Raw genomic sequence first — 20,492 nt, 5'->3', positions numbered from 1 at the left:
TGATATTTGAATTTGGACAAAAATCAAAACTGGAATGTACTTTTGAATGCAGCACTTATGAGACAACCATAGAGGCAAGCTAGTACTATATGACAGCTGCTTGATCCATGGTTCTGAGTTAAATTGATTTTGTAATATATATATATATATATATATATATATATATATATATATATATATATATATATATATATACACACACACATGTATATGCTTTCAAAGCAGAAGGGTTTATTCTTTTTTAATAACAAGTCAAACTTCAAAGTTTTAAGAAAAGGTTGTACTAAAGATAATTTTAAGAATAATTCATGTGCATTCTATTCCTGTAAAACTCTTTCCTTTTCTAAAATAACATTAAAACTTTTGATATCAAATCAACAAATATTCTCTGGTATAAATATACAAGAGACTCATGGGTCTTAATGGTCACCTGAATAAAATACAACATTGTCAAGGATCCAAAGAAGTATGAAATAAAACAAAAATAGAAGTGTTTGTTTGCTAAATACCCAGAAGTAAAGAAAAATTTGAAAGAAATAACGCATTTTCACTATATAATCAACTAAACCCTACTCTAACACCAAAAAACCCTCTAACCTAGGGGTTATGAATTTCACAAATTTGAAAGAGGCAATCCTTGCTCATCACAACCATATACATGTAATTAGTTTGCCAGCTAAGAAGTAAGGGGCTAAGAAACAAATTTTAAAAGAATTTATATGTATTTTTACTTTCTACTAGTCCCTCCCTAAAACAAGAACACTTGACCTAAGAGCCATGGAATTCATAATTTTGAAGAATTATCTTTGCTCATCATTACCATTTGTTTGCTTGCCTAACAACTAAGGGAAAAAAAGAAAATTTTTGAAGAATTTATGCATTATTAGCTGTATGTTCATGAAAGCCCCTTCCTCTCTTACACCAGTTCCATTGACACAGGGGCCATGAATTTCACAAATTTGTTGGAAGTTCTCTTGTTCAACATAATCATGAACTCAATCTGTTAAATTTTTTTTGAGAAAAAAGATTTTCAAAGAAATGATATAGTTTTACCCTATTTTATTGAGCTCCACCTTAACATCAGAATCCCTGACCCAGGGACCATTAATTTTACAATTTTTGTAAAGGACTCATTGATTGCCTAATGTCTAGGAGTAAAGAAGATTTTGGTTTTGTTTCACCCTCAGGCCCTAAAAGGGGGCATGGAATTCACAATTTTGGTTTCCCCTCATCCTTAAATGCTTTATACCAAAATTGGTTAGAATTGTTAAAGCTGTTCATAAAAAGAAGGAGATGTTCAAAAGTTTACAACTGATGCATGTTGGAGAACACAGGTCAGAGCGCAAACAGCAATGTCACTTAAGTGACTCTGATTATCTCATAAAACTCTTTTGTCCTTTGAAAAGGTTACTTCTGTTCGAAATAAATGTCAACATGTTATATAGTATCCTGGTACATGTATCTGTGTTTAACCTCATGTGAATAATAAACAAGAATGCAATATGGTATTCTTAATCATATACTGAAATATTTTCTTTTCCATAGCCATTTATTACACCCTGATCGAAATTTTACTGTTTTTGAATTGCCAGCTCCTTTGTGCAGTCATATATTCTATAAAGATATTGAATATGCTCAGCAAAATTATTCATGGATGACCCGTTTCATTTTCCAAACTTGTGTTAGTTAATACATGTATGTAATCAAAATAACTTTGAAACAATTAGTAGACTACACACAAATATTTTTTGTGGTATCAAATGCAACATGGAAGTCTTCTTTGACCATTAAAATAACTTCCCAAAACATTGAATTAACTTTTTTAGGCAACAGCAAGTCAACTAGTTAAAAATGGAACACCATATAAAAATGAGATTTTGGTGTCTGCAGTACAGCATTTTCAGGGGCACTTATAGTCTTCAAATTCAAAATAAACTATTCCATATTCAAATTGAAGTGTTTTAGGTCAATCAGATGTTTTTAAATTGTGTCTAGTACAATATATATTTTTTTCTTCTTTTAGTTTTCTTTTCCCCAGACATCTTCTCAGTCTTCTTTATTGCCCTTTTAGAATACAGTACATATATAATATAGATGAATGTACAATTATTTTTCAAAGACGCCTATCCTTTATTTACTGAAAGAATGTCTTTCAAGGTTAAAAAAGATTTTCAAAAAATAAATGACATGAGTAACAATGAAAAAAAGTGTATAATGAATGTACAATTATTTTTCAAAGAAGCCTGTCCTTTATTTACTGAAAGAATGTCTTTCAAGGTTAAAAAAGATTTTCAAAAAATAAATGACATGAGTAACAATGAAAAAAAGTGTATAATGGTGTTATACAGGTTTAACCAAATACAGAAATGAGAATGTCTTGAGTTTATTTGTGCACAATTAAACTTTTATGCAGCTGGATGTTTCAAAAGTGGATTTTCTTCTTTATTCAGACAGTAAAATTTTTCAATAGTCACATCCCTTATAGCGACATCTTTATTCAAAAGACTCTATTCTGTCAAGACTTCTGAAAAAAAAGAAAAAATTAATTATAAGAAACATTATAATCAAAGGTATTCTTCATTGCTCAATCTAATAATGGACTTTTCTTTAAGTCTGCCAATATACTTATTGCAAAACCAAGGATTATGATGGTCTTTCAGACAGAGTCAATATCTCTTATATTTAAGAACAATCTGTTAAAGAAACTATCAAATGGATTTATTTTACAATTATCACAAACTCTTCATGCTGACTAAACTCATATAACACTTAAACTGTCATGCATTAGGTAGCCGCATACATTGCAATTTGATTCTTCTTTTTCCAATAGTGGTCCTTCGTTAGATTATTCAATAAAAAATAAAACCAAAATAAGAATGATGACACATTTTTTCAGATCATTTGTTTTTAGTTGTTCATGCTTGTTACAAAAAGGATTTTTTCTACAACAGAATACTGAGGTATCTGCTACTAATAACAAACAAATGAAGCAAACGAACCCATTCTTAATACTATATGTCATGTAATGAATGCCTTGTAAAACAAGAGAGCCATATCGCACCCTACAAGAGATCATGATTCGAATACACTACCAGAGGATGCTTCAAAATAAATATGACTTATCATGGCTTTGCTGTTCTTGAGACAGTTTTTTGAAGATTTTTCCTATGTACAACTTTGACTATTGTAGCCCCTCCTTTACCTCAAGGAATCAGGAGTTGAACAAATTTGAATCTACACTATTGAGGATGCTTTCATATACATGTTAATATGACCAATCATGTCTTTGCTATTTTTGGGCAAAAGATTTTTAAATATTTTTCCTAGTATGTATACCTACATGTATACCTACATGTATGTAAATCTCTGATCATCCATTGTGGCTCCTCCCTAGCCCCAGGAGGTCATGATTTGAACAAACTTATCATTACTTTGCTGTTCCTTGCAAAAAGATTTTAAAGATTTTTTTATTTTGTTTTCCTATGAAATACTTTGATTATTGGGGGGGGGGGGGGGGGGGGGGGGTTAAATATTACTGATCATGGCTTTGCTGTTCTTAAGAAGATTTTTCTTTTAAGTACCCATAAAAACTTTTGTTTGCCCATAGTGGCTCAACCATACCCCAGGGCATCATGATTTGAATCTTGAATCTACACTACCTGAGGATACTTTCATATAAAATGATTAAGTATAGCTTTGCTGTTCTTAAGAAGAAAACTACTAAAGATTTCCCCTACATAACCCTTGTAAAACTTTGTTTGCCCATAGTGGCCCAACCCTACCCCTGGGGGGGGGGGGGGGGGGGGTCATAATTTGAACAAACTTGAATCTATACTACCTGAGGATGCTTTCATATAAAAATGACTAAGCATGGCTTTGCTGTTCTTCAGATTGATTGTTTTTATGTTGTTTTACGTCCCATTCAAGAATTTTTCACCCATATAGAGATGTCACCATATACCGGTGAAGGGCTTCAAATTTAAACCTTTAATCTGCACTCAGGGCCATTGAGCAGTGAAGGTTCTTTATCATGCCAACGCCTACCCTGACATGGGGCCTTTGCTTTTAAGGTCTCATCCGAAGGACCCACAACTTTCCCTTTAAATTGCCTAGTGCTTGGCGAAGGAACAGTTGCTACCTATTTTTTATCAACTTAGGTCAGTCTCGTCCTTGATTGGAACACACAACCTTCTGATCACTGAGGGAGCACTCTACCGACTGAGCTACCGTGATGGTCTGTTCTTAAGAAGATTACTAATGATTTCTTCTATATATACTTAAGTAAAATTTTGATCACCCAGAGTGGCCACACCCTAACCTGGGGGGGGGGGGGTCATGATTTGAACAAATTTAAATCTACACCTTGTCAAGAAGCTTTCATGTAAGTTTCATCTTTTCTGGCCCAGTGGTTCTCGAGAAGAACAGTTTTATATGACCCACCCAAATTTTACTACTTCTTCATTACCTCCCCTTGGAAGAGCGTGTGGCCCTTCTTTTGAACAAACTTGAATCCCCTTTACTCAAGGATACTCTGTGCCAAGTCTCGTTGAAATTGGCATTGTGGTTCTGGAGGTGAAATAGTGAAAAGTTAAATTTCTCTAGATTTCTATTAAAAATTTCGTGCATAAAATATTGTACAATGTCAGAAACTATGTGAAAAAATAAGTTTACAATTTGTGCTTAATTTTTAAACTCTAAATCACTGCTGACAGTAAATGAGTACTTTTGGAAACCTTAAAAATTGATAAACTTAAAAAACTAGCTCTCTCACATAAGTAACTTCCAGAATGAGTTATCATTTTTACATCAAACCCTAGCAGCAGTTCAAAGGCGTACTTCACGCTCAATAAGTCTGGCTTCCCATGTCATCTCAATGATACTAAAATATCTGCCCATATTCTGAAATAGGTGGTATGAATCTGCCTTTCACAAATAAATATGTTTTTTCTGGGGGGCAAAATCTATCCAAATTGCCATTTAGGAGTTTTATTCTCTTCTGACCTATTTACTCATCTGGGAAATGTAGGTCAGATCCAGCATTTGAGGCATGTTTCATTGAGTGCATCCAAACATCATTAACGCAAGTTTAGTCACATTAAGGCTTAAACATGTAGTTACTTGGTAATGGACCTGCTCAAAAAACTTTTAACCTGGTCTCTCATAAGGAAAATGAAGGTAAAATTTAGTATCAAAAGTGTGCATCTCTAATTGCAAATTTGGTCCAGCTAGGGCTTATAGTTTCTTGGGAATGAGACCTACTTCAAAGACATTAACCTTTTCCAAAAACTTAAACCTGCTCTAAAATCATGAACCTGGTCATTCTTATGAAGAATGAAGTATCTAAAACCTGACTGGTACAATAAAGCATACTAGATACATCATCCATGCAACTATGATCAATGTTGGAATTAGAAATGCTTTGAAAGAAAACCACTTCAAAAACTTTAAAACCTGGGACGCTGACTCCAATGCTGACACCAACACCTAGGGTATTATATAAGCTCCCCCAACTCTGTTGAGGTGAGCTAAAACCAAATAAAAAACAAAAAAAGGAAATTAAAATCTCAAATTTAATACATATGTGCAACTATTGCAATGATTTTCTGTAGTTCTCATATTTGTTAAGGCTTTTCTGCCTTTACAAAACACTCTAGGAAAATAAAAATCTTTGGTATTTTTTAAGGATGGCAAATGAATACAAAATTGCCAATCAGTTAACTGCAAGAAGTTCTGACTAATTAATCGGTTAACTGTATCTCGACATATTTCAGCATTGTGAGCTCTACTCAATTAAACAAGAACTATAAATATGTTACATGTAGAAATATTACGTTTATATTTGATCAAAACACTAAATATATTTTTTTTCAATTAGACAAAAAACAAAAGGCCCAAGGGCCTTGAATTGCTCTTCTGATAAACTGTACAACCTATCACGTCTATTTGAAGCCTCTAAGTATCCTGTATATTTAGATAAAGCCTTGAAATTCCAAACGTAGGTCATCATGACCTACATTTTAGATGAAACACTCTGAGAACCCAAGATGATTCAAAGCCAACTAGTACCTGAAAGTAGGTCATGGTGACCTACTTATCACTTGTCATTCTCTGAGGACCCAAGATGCATCAACTAAGTTTGATGATTCTAAGCCAATTAATACCTAAAATATTTTAAAATTATCATCATAAAATTTCGTAAGTAGGTCACAGTGACTTACTTTTCAGATGACATACTTTGAGGACCCAAGATGAATCAACTGACAAAGTTTGATGATTCTAAGCCAATAAGTACCTGATATTTTTAAATAAAGCCATAAAATTTCAAAAATATGTCACAGTGACCTCTTTTTCAGTCGGCTAACTCTGCAGACCCAAGATGCATCAACTGACAGTTTGATGATTCTAAGCCAATCAGTACCTAAATATTTAATTATAGTCATATAAATTGAAAAGTAGGTCACGGTGACCTACTTTTCAGTCGACCTACTCCGAGGACCCAAGATGCATCAACTGACAAAGTTTGATGATTCTAAGTCAATTAGTACCTGAAATCTTTAATTAAAGCCATAAATTTTCAAAAGTAGGTCAAGGTGACCTACTTTTCAGTCGACTTACACCGAAGACCCAAGATGCATCAACTGACAAAGTTTGATGATTCTAAGCCAATTAGTACCAGAAATATCTAATTATAGTCATGTAAATTGAAAAGTAGGTCACAGTGACCTACTTTTCAGTTGACGTTTTTGGAGGACCCAAGATGCATCAACTTACAAAGTTTTATGATCATAGACCTTAACATGTCCAAATTATGCCTCTAAAATGCTTTGAAATTGAATGCCTGCAAAGTTCAAAAAGTAGGTCACTGTGACCTCTTTTTTAATAAATATGTTTTATGGCCCCAAGATGCATCATCTTACAAGATTTAATGATTCTAAACCTCTCAGTATTTGAATTAATGACCTAAATTGTTTTGAAAAAAATTAGCCATAAAATTCAAAAAGAAGGTTTAGATGACCTACTTTTTTAGTTGACGTACTCTGAGGACCCAAGATACATCAACTGACAAAGTTTGATGATCATAGGCCTAAATTGTTCAACATATGCCTCCAAATCATTTTGAAAAAGAATGGCTGCAAAATTTAAAAAGTAGGTCACCGTGACCTACTTTTGAGTCAACATGATATGAAGATTATAGATGCATCAACTGACAAGATTTGATGATCCTAGTCCTTATAGTGAGCAAAATATCAACATTTTAATAAAATGTAATTTTTGGTCAACTTAAAGTGACCTTGAGACCACACCCTTTGCCCCAGGGTAAATCCCCATGCAAATTTTAATCTACAACATATCCTAAACCTTTTGTGTAAGTTTGGTGATAATTTGCACAGTGGTTCTTAAGAAGAAGATTTTTTTTTAGCAACCAGTACTTTTGGTTTTATTTATCTAATAATTATCTCCCCTTGTTTAAGGTCACAACCCTAGTTTAGTATAAACGGGAGCCCTTGGGCCAAGGATAATCTGTGACAAATTTGACAATAATTGGCCAAGGAGTTCTTGAGTTATGGCCCATATTCTAAAAAGTTTGTGCACACTGCACAAATGGCCATAGCTTTAGCTCTTTGAGCCTTTGGCTCAGAAAAGCTAAATATATCAGAAGATATGTAATACAAGTTCATTCTGCATTGTCACTATTATCAAAACTAAGTCTGAACTATCGCTTAATTTACAATGTTTGTTTAATAATATAATTTGATAGGTAACTGCAAAGGATAGAGTACTCAACGGTCATTTAATAAAATTCATTAAATAAAGAAACACAGGACAGGCTGGGTAACATTAAAGCCTCTAGAGCATTTATTATCTCCATATCAGTTTAAACAGATAGGTGAAAATGCTAACAATTAAGAAATTTTTATTTGAATTTTTTTTAAATTGAATTTCAGGAAATTGTGCTCAAAATTATGCATGTAATAATTTTTGTCTGACTGATTACAGATTTTCTAAACCCATTAGCATCACTCCAACTGAGTAATCAGTTAACCAATAACAAACAGAAATCCATTGTATTTTTTCTTACCTCATTAGTTTCCCATCCTTCATTTTCCCCAGCCAGCTGGTAATGCCTCTTTCTCACTTGACCTAGTTTATATCTTTCAGTCTCCAGATCCTTTTCAAGCTCCAGAACTCGTACCTAAAATTAGGAAAAAGTGATCAGAGCTTTATCATATAAAGCATAGGGTGAGGGTTGTAAGGAAAAGAAGGATGACCAAAAATGGCATTGAGGGCAAACAAGAAAAAGAAAAGGTAAAGAACTTGATAGAATAAAGTAATTAGATATTTGTTAATCAAATCAGAAATGATGTCTTATTTGTACTGCCATATTTGTTTTTGTTTGTTGATTACTTCCAGTCAGCAAGTGCCCTCAAAGCCCCTGGGGCAAGCCTTAGTCCTAATTTTAGTTTCTAGGGTTACAAAAGAGCCCCTAGAAAAAAAAGATGCACTGTCCAATCTTATCTTGTTTGCATTCCTTTGTGCCTATTAGATTTAGTATAAACAGCAGTTTACAATTTTAGACAGTAAGATTTCAATATTCTTCAATCATTAAGAAAGACTTCCCACTTAAGGACAGATGATACTAACAAACAAGAGGCCCATGGGCCACAATGCTCACCTGAGTCAATAAGTATTCTTCATCAGCAGATTTTTTTCTATTATACATTCCTATGTAAAACTTTAATCCCTACTGTGACCCCACCCTATCCCCAGGTGTCATGATTTTTACAGATGTAGACCCACCCTACCTCTCAGGGTCATCATTTGAACAAACTTGACTCTACACTACCTCAATATACTTCCATATCAATGTGTCTAAACATGGCTTGGCTGTTCTTGGGAAAAAAGTTTGAATTTTTTCCTATACATCCATATGTTAAACTCTGAAAGTGCATTGTGGCCCACCCTACCCCAGGGGGTCATGATTTGAACAACATTGAATCCATACTGAGGATGATTCCATATCAATATGACTAAAAATGCTCAGCTTAATGACACTTTTAATTCATATAGACCGTCTCAAGATACGCACAATAATATAAGAATACACAAATACAAAGTACACCAACTGCAGATGGCAGCTTGTTTTTTCAAACTGGTTCCCTGTTGATTGGTGCTATCGAACAGGTACCAGTTTAATTAACCAGAAGTGAGTATTGTCAACTCGTACATAAAATTTCAGGGTTTGAAGGTAGGAAAAATGTGATATTTTAAGAAATATTTCACTGATTAAGTTGAAAATGAATAGGGTTTGTCATTTTACAATGCAACATAAGTACATGGAGGCTGAGAATTGATAGTGCAAAGGTTCTCTTTAAACTTGCTCACAAGCTATAACGGACCCATTAACACACACACAAACACACACACATACGCACAGTAGCAATGCTATATCCCCTCTACAACTAGTTGTGCAAGGGGATAATAATGACTTTGCTGTTCTTGAAAAGAAGAGGTTTGAAGATTTTTTCCTACATATTCCTATGTAAAACTTTGATCCCTGATTGTCACCCCACCCTATCCCAGGGGGTCATGATCTGAACAAATGTAAAACTACACATTGAAAAGGTTTCTTATACGTGTCAACTTTTTTGGCCCAGTAGTTCTTGAGAAGAAGATTTTTAAAAGATACTTCCAAATTTTCACTAAAACTTAATTATCTCCCCTTGAAAGAAGGCATTGCCCTTCTTTTGAACAAACTTGAATCCCCTTCACTTAAGATTGCTTTGTGGCAAGTGTGGTTGAAATTGGCCCAGTGGTTATGGAGAAGAAGTCGAAAATGTGAAAAGTTCACAGACAGACGGACAGACAGATGGATAAAGAGCAAGACAGACAATGGACAAAATGTGATCTGAAAAGCTCACTGGAGCTTACAGCTCAGATGAGCTAAAAATGGATGCCTTGATTGGTATATTGATGATTGGCTGTAAATTATGTGAATATTAAATTTCTGAATTATAAATAAATTGTAAACTTTCTATGATGTTTAAAATTCTACCTATATGCGGTCATCTTTATTAATCTATACAACTTTTTGTCAATTTAAATCATAATATTGTGAAACGTTGAATAAAATTTAAAAATCTATGCAGTAAAACTTAATTCATTTCACTTATATAAACTTAAATTATTTTAAGGATTTTTGATAAAAGTTTGTTTGTATCATCTGTCCTTAAGCGTCACATTTCAAAAAATATGCAAACAGACCACGTCAAAAATTTTCTTAGCTTTTCTTATCTGCCAATTTTTAATACCACCTCTCATTCCCAACTTGTCTGTGCATATGGGTTATATTATGAGCACACTTGGTTAGTGTAGTAGAGATTTCTTTCATGTTTTATATTATGGATATTCAGGGCCCTGTTTATATTCATTACTGTTTATTACATCACCTGCAGTTTATGATGTCCAATTTTGTTATTTATTTAATGTGTACATGTATTAACAATGAATGATCAACATTTCTTTTGCTTAAAATAATCTATGTGTTTAACCAAGCATGCTCTCAATCTTGCTCCTATTTTGAGAATTTGATATTACCGTGATTAATAAAATTCAGGACAGTTGGCAGATCAATGCACAGATATTATATTCCACTCAAATGCCTGGTTTGAAGAAGATTGATGATGATGAAGGTACAAGCAAATGTTTTTGCTTATTGTAAGATTTATCTAAAAGAATTATAATTTGAAGAGATACATTAATAGTTCCATGTTAAAGCACTTCTTGTCTTGTAGAAGAAAATTTGGTGTTTATACCTGTAACTGCATCTCCTCCTTTTTTGCTTGCATCAAGTTCAGTTTTGTAAAATCCATCAGGCCTGCAATTAAAATGTTATATATAATTAATATTTCTAATAGCTCACAATATTTTAAATCATTTGAGATCTGCCCCTTTGAATTTTGCCTTATTGGTATTTCAAGTATCAAATTTTTGTGAAACCTTGGGATGACAAATATTCTTTTTGCTCACTTTGTTCTTCAATGATCTGCGCAGCTTCCCGGGCAGAACCCACCACTTTTCCAGTGCAACTTGAGACCACTTTTGAGGCCTCTGACAGCTCTGATAGTTTTTTGCTCTTCCGGTCAGCTTTGACCTTTGATGCCACCACCAGCTGAGCTGTACTGGCTGCAATCTCATTGGAGCAGACAATGAGCTCCTCAAACTTTCCTTCTCCTTTCACAACTTTATCTGCAGCTTCTCTGAAACATAAGGAGAGAAACATATTGTTTGTTCCAGATTAACTGAAAATTTATTTAATCTCTTAATCAATGTACTAGGATTCTAATTCTTTAAACAGTATTATAACACATGTATTTTTATGTTTTTAAGAAGTTATCATGGTTTAAAAATGAACATGTTTTCAAGGAAAAAATTCAAATTTCAAAAGAAAAGTTTCTTCTTCCTAGTATAGAAAATACTTGCTCTTCTTAAATAGCAAACAATTTAACATAAACTTTTGAATACAGTATTTTATTAAATACACACTTTTTTCCTAGAATACTTTTTGTACGAAAGGGGTGTGTATTGTACATAACGATGGATTTTGACAGGTGAAGTATGGATATATCAAAGTATTATCTAGAGACATAGCCAATTTCTTGTTGTTTACTACTACAGTCAAACCTCATTATCTCGAACCCAATGGGACCTGAGAAAAAAATTCAAGATATCCGAGGATTCAACATATCCGGGGTAAAATACTTAAAGAATAAGGGATTGGGACTTCCAAATCACTTCAACATATCCATGGTATTCGAGATATCAGTGTTCAAGATACTGAAGTTCATCTATAAATTTAAACATTGGGAAATTATTGATGGAACTTAAAATTGTTGAAAATGTTATTCTTATAATCTGTTGAAAGTTAAATTATATTAAAATAGGCAGATAAAATCAACTTGAGCTGTATATTCATCATCTCCATGTATGCTACCATTAAAAATGTTATTAATAGGGGTCAACTTCATCTGCCACATATCAGCGTATGCCAAATTGTGCCAGTCATATGGTTAAGTGGCAAATGAAGTAAACTGGCAAAAACAAAAAAAATAACTAGTTCTAATTGTAATAATGAAGACTGTTACAGATGTTCCCTGAACACTCCCCAACTCCCCTTTTAGTGCCCCATATCCTGTAAGCTTAATCAAATTACTTGGCAAAATCTCTATATTATAGACTTTATACACAACTTTTCTCCTGAAGTATGTATTTCAGGGGTTTAATAATACACATATAAGAAAATGAGCATAAGCTAATCAGATTTCAGTGCATGTGCATGCATGTGACTTCAATAATTTCCATATTCATCATCTCATGGTTTCATATAATACAGGGCTACATATAAGATTTCAAAGACCTTCACAGAAAATGTAGAGAGATACAGCAACCTGAATATTAATCAATTAGAATCCAGCACATGTGCATGTATATTCTTGTATTTATTTCTGATAATACCATAAGTAGAAACTTATTTTATTAACACACATTGAACTCAATTTTTTTTTGTTCAAATGAAGAAAGTTATAACCACTTACAATCTTATTCAATCAGATTTCTGCATTAACTTTCTAGATTTCTCACATTATATTCTTATAGTGCCTAAGAATACAGTGAAACCTGTCTTATCCGACCTGCTGCAGGAAATAAAATCAATGTCGGATTAGACAGTGTGATGGATTACCCATATGTATTGAATATTTCTGAGCATTATGATTAGTGTCAGATGACTTAATACAAAAAAAAAATTCATTAGGTTTAGAGTACATGCGTATTTAATTGTCAAAGTGCATAATTAGGGCTTTTCGCTTTCAGGCGAAAAGCCCTATTGTTTTCGTCTTGTTTTATTAGTATTATTATTATTATTCTGACACTTTTTATGTCAAGGATTTAAAGAAATCTTTAAGAGATATATTTATTATTTGATAACCAACTAATAGACCATCTAAATGTCTTTGGAATGTAAGGTTTTGGACTTTCGGTTACGTCACTTCCGGTCTTTGGAAGTCAAAACCTTTCTTTTCAATTGGAGCAATATCTTTGTTAATTCACAGATAATTTCTTTAAAATTTAAGGAATAGATTCACGATACTATTTCCTACAAAAATGTTAGCGACAGTGATTTTTGACCACAGATACTTTTCAAGCTATAAGACTCCAAACATTGAAGAAGGGGGGATGAAAATTTCAAAAGTGATGAATAATGGTCGAAAAGATATACTGAGCATTGCAGATTGTTAAGCATGATAAATACAAGTTACACTGTAAGTTTCATGTCAATCAAATCAGTACTTCCGGTTTTATGAGTCTTTGAAATTGTCTACGGGAGTTTCTATGTTAAATTCGAAATCACGCATTTCACGTTTTCTGCAAAAGTAAACAAGATATTCTTGTGAAATTCAGAATATAGAATGACTGGGACATTCTTCCGACCTGATTAAGTTTTGAAATTGGAATTCGGGGACATAAGGGATTTCAAGGGGCCAAACCTGACCAGAAGTCTCTGATGAGACTGTAGCTCTACTGGTCTGTTTGTATAACAAAAGAAAAGTAGCACTTGGATTTGAAACATTGCAACATGCAACAATAAATAGAATTATGTATCTTAATGTAGTCTACTTTTGTGACAAGTTATATTGAAATCAAATGAAAACTAGGAGTAGTAGCGTTTTGAAAGTATTTCACGGAAATTTCTATTTTTAGTACCGGTAACCATGACAACACCACTCACCCAAATAAAAAAAAACAGAAATACATATTATGTATCGTAGTGTATTCTAACTGTGTGCCAAATTAGATTGAAATCAGACCAAAATTGTAGGAGGAGTAGCATTTTAAAGGAATTTCACAGAAATTTCTATTTTAAGTAACCATGGCAACACTGTTCATCGAATTCAAAAACCAATGCAATAAATTATGTATCTTAGTATAGTCTTCTTGTATGCCTAATTATATTAGAAGCAGACTAAAACTGTAGCAGGAGTAGTGTTTTAAAGGAATTTCATAGAAATTTCTATTTTTAGTAACCATGGCAACACTGTCCATCGAAATCAAACACCGATGCACTAAATTATGTATCTTAGTGTAGTCTACTTGTGTGCCAAGTTATATTGAAATCGGACCAAAACTGTAGGAGGAGTAGCGTTTAAAAGGAATTTCACAGAAATTTCTATTTTTAGTAACCATGGCAACACCGTCCATCGAAATCAAAAACCGATGCACTAAATTATGTATCTTAGTGTAGTCTACTTGTGTGCCAAGTTATATTGAAATCGGACCAAAACTGCAGGAGGAGTAGCGTTTTAAAGGAATTTCACAGAAATTTCTATTTTTAGTAACCATGGCAACACCGTCCATCGAAATCAAAAACCGATGCACTAAATTATGTATCTTAGTGTAGTCTACTTGTGTGCCAAGTTATATTGAAATCGGACCAAAACTGTAGGAGGAGTAGCGTTTTAAAGGAATTTCACAGAAATTTCTATTTTTAGTAACCATGGCAACACCGTCCATCGAAATCAAAAACCGATGCACTAAATTATGTATCTTAGTGTAGTCTACTTGTGTGCCAAGTTATATTGTAATCGGACCAAAACTGTAGGAGGAGTAGCGTTTTGAAAAATTGTTTACAGACAGACGGACAGACAGACAGACAGACAGACGGACGGACGACGGACACCTTACTATCGCATAAGCTCTTCTGGTCTCTGACCAGTAGAGCTAAAAAAGGACTTTTCCCTGTAACTTTTTTATTTCTTAACTAATTTTTAAACCGTTTTCGGTTTTGGCTTCAGCATTAAGAGTACAACGTAAAAATTATGGTCCATGGGTCACTTATAGGAGTTTCTGAGGACTGAAAAAACGTAATTTGTATTTGTTAAAATAAATATAAAGTAAGAGTTATCTCTCTTTGCATGGTTGTTAGTACGCTTATTTACTGTACAGGTTTCAATTTTGGTGCACATACAAAAAGTACTTCCGGTTTTATTAGTCTTTGAAAATTGTCTATGGGAGTTTCTATGTTAAATTTGAAATCAGGCATTTCACGTTTTCTGCAAAAGTAAACAAGATATTCTTGTGAAATTCAGAATATAGAATGACTGTGACTTGTTCCGACCTGATTAAGTTTTGAAATTGAAATTCGGGAAAATAAGGGATTTCAAGGGGCCAAACCTGAAAAAAGACTTTTCCCTGTTACTTTTTCATTTCTTAACCAAATTTGAAACCGTTTTCGGTTTTGAGTTTAGTATTAAGGGTACTATGTAAAACGTATGGTCCGTGGGGTCACTTTTTGACCCCCTATAGGAGTTTAAGTGGATTGAAGTACAGTACTTTTTGTTAATTTTTAAATAGCCATGACAGAGTTATGTCTCTTTGAGTAGCCCTTGATGGACATTTATACTTGTTATGATTCCAGTTCAGTAGGGATCTCAAAGTACCTTTTGGTATATGAACCCTATACATTTTTTATAATGAAAGATTGATTTCTCTTAAAGCTCCCAAGTTTTTTAGGGGTCGAAAAGCCCTCCGTTTTTGTTGAACGACAAAAAAGATCTCGTTATTATTATTATACTTAACACTTTTTTCGTTCAGCGTTTAAGGAGTACGTTTGGAAATAGGTATTTTGTTTTATAATCACTGAAAAGCTTACGTAAATGTCTCCCGTATGTAATGTTTTGAACTGCCGGTTTACTCACTTCCGGTTTCTACTTAAGAAAAACTGGAATTTCTAAAGGAGCTAAAATCTTTCTCATTTTCAATGACTAGACTCTCAAATTTAAGATATAAATTCTGGAGACCAATACCTACAAAAAAGTTAACTACGGTGATTTTTGACCACTGATACTTTCTGATTTATAAGACTTCAAACATTGGAAAGGGGGGGGGGGGGGGTGAAATTTTTAAAAGTCACAATTAAGGTATGAAAATGATTTTTATCATTGAAGTATGTTGATACTAACAAGTAAAACATATACTGTAAGTTTCATATCAATCCAAGAGGAACTTCCGGTTTTAGGGGCCTTTGAAAGTTGTCTATGGGAGTTTCTATGTTAAAATAAAATCAGTCGTATCACATTTTCTCTAAAAGTACCGAAGATATTCTGGTGAAATTCAAAGTTTACTATGACTCTGACATGGTTCCGACCTGATTAGATTCTGAACACAAAATTATGAAAAATAAGGGATTTCAAGGGGCCAGTGTTGAAAACAGACTTTTTCCTGTAACTTTTTTATTTCACCATGAATATTTGAATAGTTTTCTATTCTGGGTTCCAGTTAAAGAATACAATTTAAAAATTATGGTCCATAGGGTCACTTTTTGACCCCTTATAGGAGCTACAGAAGACTGAATTAACGTATTTTTTATTTATTTCAATTATAATAGAGTAAGAGTTATCTCCCTTTGCACATTTGTTGACAGGCTTACATACTCTTTAGGTTTCAAGTTTGGTATGCATATGACAAGTACTTCCGGTTTTATGAATCTCTGAATTTGTCTATGGGAGTTCTCCTGTTAAATGGAAAATTGCATATTTCACGATATCTCTTAAAGTAATCAAGATATTCTTGTGAAAATTTAGTGATATAATGATTGTGATATTGTTTCAACCCCATTAGGGTTTGAAAATGAATTTCTGGAAAATAAGGGATTTCTAGGGGCCAAAGTTGAAAACTGACCTTTGCCCATAACTTTTTTAATTCTTAATGAATTTTTAAACAGTTTTCTATTCTGGGTTTAGCTTAAAGAGTACAATCTAAAAAAGGTCACTTTTTGACCCCTTATAGGAGTTACGGAGGACTGAAATAATGAAATTTTTCTTCATTTCAAATATGATGAAGTAAGAGTTATTTCCCTTTGAACATCTTTTGGGGAGCTTACATACTCTTTAGATTTCAAGTTTGGTATGCATATGACAAGTACTTCCGGTTTTATGAATCTCTGAATTTGTCTATGGGAGTTCACATGTTAAATGGAAAAAAGCACATGTCACGATATCTCCTAAACTAAATAAGATATTCTTGTGAACACTGAGTGATATAGTGACTTTGATAATGTTTCAACCCAATAAGGGTCTCAAAATGAAATTCTGAAAAATGAGGGATTTGCAGAGCTCTAGTGAGAATTACATACTCTTTAGGTTTCCATTTTTATAAGCTCCTGAAGACTTGATCCGGTTTGATTATTCTTTTTATGTTTTTCATTTTGTTAGAGTTATCGCTCTTTAAGATCCTTGTGATTTAAAGCGTCGAAAAGCCCTCCGTTTTTGTTGAACGACAAAAAAGGTCTAGTTATGTATGTTTCTTTGTTGTATAGAATATAACTTCCGAGTTTGGCTGATTAGCGTTTCTTTCAGAAACTGCGTTTGTGATACCATTAGTAAATATTGAAGTATTATACTGTTTTTTTTAATGGACAAACAGATGGAACTGCCGATTGCTTCGAGATGTTGCAATTTGATTTTTAGCATTTTACGTACTGACAGTAGTTATTAAAGTAATATATTGTCTACCTAAATCTCTACACAGTGGTATTTTTTACTATACTACATTTCCCTCCAATTTTTCTCCATTGTTTACTTCTCAACATAGACTGTGCTATTAATACCATCATGGGACTTTTCATACAAAAGGGACTTAACTCTAAAACATTGTGATTGTGACTGAATTTCAATCAAACAAATGTAAAATTGTAAAATTTAATGGGCAACTTAAAGTGGTAATTTTTGCTTCCAGAAAATCTTTTATGTGCACAGCCTTGCTTAATTCTGTGTAGATTAACCCAGAAATGAAAAGTTCTCTATTAGACAAGATGCTGCCTTCAAATTGTGTATTGTCTTCATGTTACACAGTAGTACACCATACAAATTTTTTTGGGCAACATGGCTTTATGAAGGACACTATCTAACTGCATGTTTGATTTAAATTTCAAGCTAAAATTCTTATTTATTCTGTAAGGTAAAGGCAATCTAAATATCATGTACAGTGTACTCTGTTTATTTTCTGTCATGTGGATGCTATTTTGTCAATGAGAGAATAAAATTGATAGGAACAAAGAGAATTAATTGCCTAATTTTTAAATTAACAAGAGGCCCAAGGACCTTGAATAGCTCTTCTGATAGATTGCACAACCTATAACTTCTATCTAAAGCCTCAAAGTATCCTGTACATTAAGATAACACCTTAAATTCCATCATTTAACCTAGATTTTGGTTAAAACACTCTGAGAACCCAAGATGCATCAACTTACAAAGTCTGATGATTCTTATAAGCCCCTTTCTATCTTATATATTGAGATAGAGCCTTGAGATTTCAAAATAGATCAAAGTGACCTACTTTTTGGAAAAGACACCTAAGACCCTGAAATGCATCAACTGACAAAGTTTAATGATTTTAAATTTGCTTATATTTTAAAATATTTAGATATTGCCTGGAAATTCCAAAAGTAGATCACTATGACCTACTTTCTAGTTGACATATTCTGAGGATGCAAAACTGACAAAATTTGATGATTCAAAGCCAAGGACTACCTCAAATATTTAAATATAGCCGTAAAAATTCAAAACAAGGTCATAGTGACCTACTTTTCAGTTGACCCAATACATCAACTGACAAAGTTGGATGATTGTAAGTCAATTAGTACAGTGGCTTCCATTTTATCGGATAGCGTTTTAACGAATATTTCGGCTATTTCAATATAATATCAGAGCACAAAACCATTTCTTAAATATTTATTAATAATTTCACCTGATATTCTGATGAGAAAATACTGGAATTTCGTTTTATCCGATACAAAAATTTGGACTATCATAGTGTTTTTTGATAATCAGCACCTTGTTCACACCTCCAACTTCGTATGTGAAGCCTTTGTTTACACAGTTTGACACCAATTACCTTGACTGGCTTGAGTACGACAATGAGGGGATTAGTTACGCCTGGTCGCACACAGGCACCTTACCTGTGTCAATAGTGGGCATAGTAAATAGATATGTTTTGATTACAGTTGTGGTGATCAGCTTGGGTTCAATGATGCACTTGTTAATTATGACAATTATTTGCAATTGTTTCGGCGTGAAATTTTAATTATTGAACTGATTAGCTTGTGTATGACAATTTGCTTGGATAATGAAATAAACCTATTCAATCGTTAACTTGGTCAATTGGCTTAATATTTATTCACTTTTCAGTGCAAAATTTATGGTAAAAATCACAAATGGCTCGTTCTATAAAAATATGTCTCAAAATTCATACCATCTTTCTCCACACGGCTCTCAAAATCTCTCTTCAGCAGACAAGAACGAGACTGGTAAACTCAAACACAGTATAAAATACGTAACCGTATTAAAGAAACAAATCAAAAGGAAACAATTACATATATTTAATATTTTTGTTTATTTTTAATTTACAATCTATCCAGGGAAAAATAGTTTACAGTTATTAGTCACGCATTTAGTCTACTTCCGTTTCCAAAATGGCGACCGTCGAAGAAGGAATGTAAACATGTGCTGAAGAAAGATGGCAATAACTATCAAAGAATATATTCTATACGTCAATTTATTTCAAAAAAATTTCATATTAAATTCATAAGTAAGTGAAATAAATTATTTTTAGTAAAGTCATTAAGTAAACATGTCAAAAGAAAACGAAAGTGCAAGCTTGAAATTTGCTAGCTACGATGTATTATCAATACATGTAGCTCTATACATCTATCTTTGGACTTGGTATAGCAATCGGCTATTCTAATTTTCGGCTATTCGGATAAAACTAGGCTGACAACTTGACTATTCGATAAAACGGGAACCACTGTACCTGAAATATTTTATATGTAGCCATAAAATTTCAAAAGTAGGTCACGATGACCTATTTTTCGGTTGACGTTCTTCAATGACAGAAGATGCATCAACTGACAAAGTTTGATGATTCTAAGAGAAAAGTACCAGAAATATTTAAATATAGCCATAAAATATCAAAGTAGGTCACAGTGACCTTATTTTCAGTTGATGTCCTCAGAGGACCCAAGAAGCATCAAAGGACAAAGTTTTTGATTATCATAGATAGTCCTTAAAGTGTTCAAAATATGCCTCTAAAACAATTTGAAAAAAAATGCCTGCAAAATTCAAAAAGTAGGTCACTGTGACCTACTTTTTGATAAATCTGTTTTAAAACCCCAAGATGCATCAACTTCCAAGGTTTGATGATTCTAAACCTCTCAGTATCTGAAATAATGACCTTTGTTTTCAAAAAGATTAGCCATAAAATTAAAAAAAAATAGGTCAAGATGACCTAATTTTCAGTTGACATACTTTGAAGACTCAAGATGCATCAACTGACAAAGTTTGATGATCATAGGCCTTAGAGTGTCCAAAATTTGCCTTTAAATCAATTTGAAAAAGAATGCAAGCAAAATTCAAAAAGTAAGTCACTGTGACCTACTATTG

At 33.1% G+C, this 20,492-nt stretch overlaps 1 protein-coding gene across 1 annotated transcript in view; it reads right to left on the bottom strand.

The window, feature by feature from the left end:
- Window positions 1-2,230: 2,230 nt before the first annotated feature.
- Window positions 2,231-20,492, bottom strand: part of LOC133171934 (huntingtin-interacting protein 1-like) — a 126,990-nt gene continuing 108,728 nt past the window's right edge. Inside the window, exons 29-33 of the mRNA XM_061306727.1 lie at window positions 11,029-11,258; window positions 10,815-10,876; window positions 8,081-8,194; window positions 5,452-5,525; window positions 2,231-2,524 (exon numbers count right to left, since the gene is read on the bottom strand). Coding sequence (XP_061162711.1) covers window positions 5,493-5,525; window positions 8,081-8,194; window positions 10,815-10,876; window positions 11,029-11,258 — 439 coding nt within the window. The 3' untranslated portion in view covers window positions 2,231-2,524; window positions 5,452-5,492. The remainder of the gene's footprint in view (window positions 2,525-5,451; window positions 5,526-8,080; window positions 8,195-10,814; window positions 10,877-11,028; window positions 11,259-20,492) is intronic.

This window comes from Saccostrea echinata, unplaced genomic scaffold (assembly GCF_033153115.1).
Source record: "Saccostrea echinata isolate AGI-Se365-2 ecotype Australia unplaced genomic scaffold, CSIRO_AGI_Sech_v1 ptg000054l, whole genome shotgun sequence".
NCBI lineage: Eukaryota > Metazoa > Mollusca > Bivalvia > Ostreida > Ostreidae > Saccostrea > Saccostrea echinata.
The sequence above is the reverse complement of the archived record's forward strand: the minus strand, read 5'-3'. Positions and strand labels throughout refer to the sequence as shown.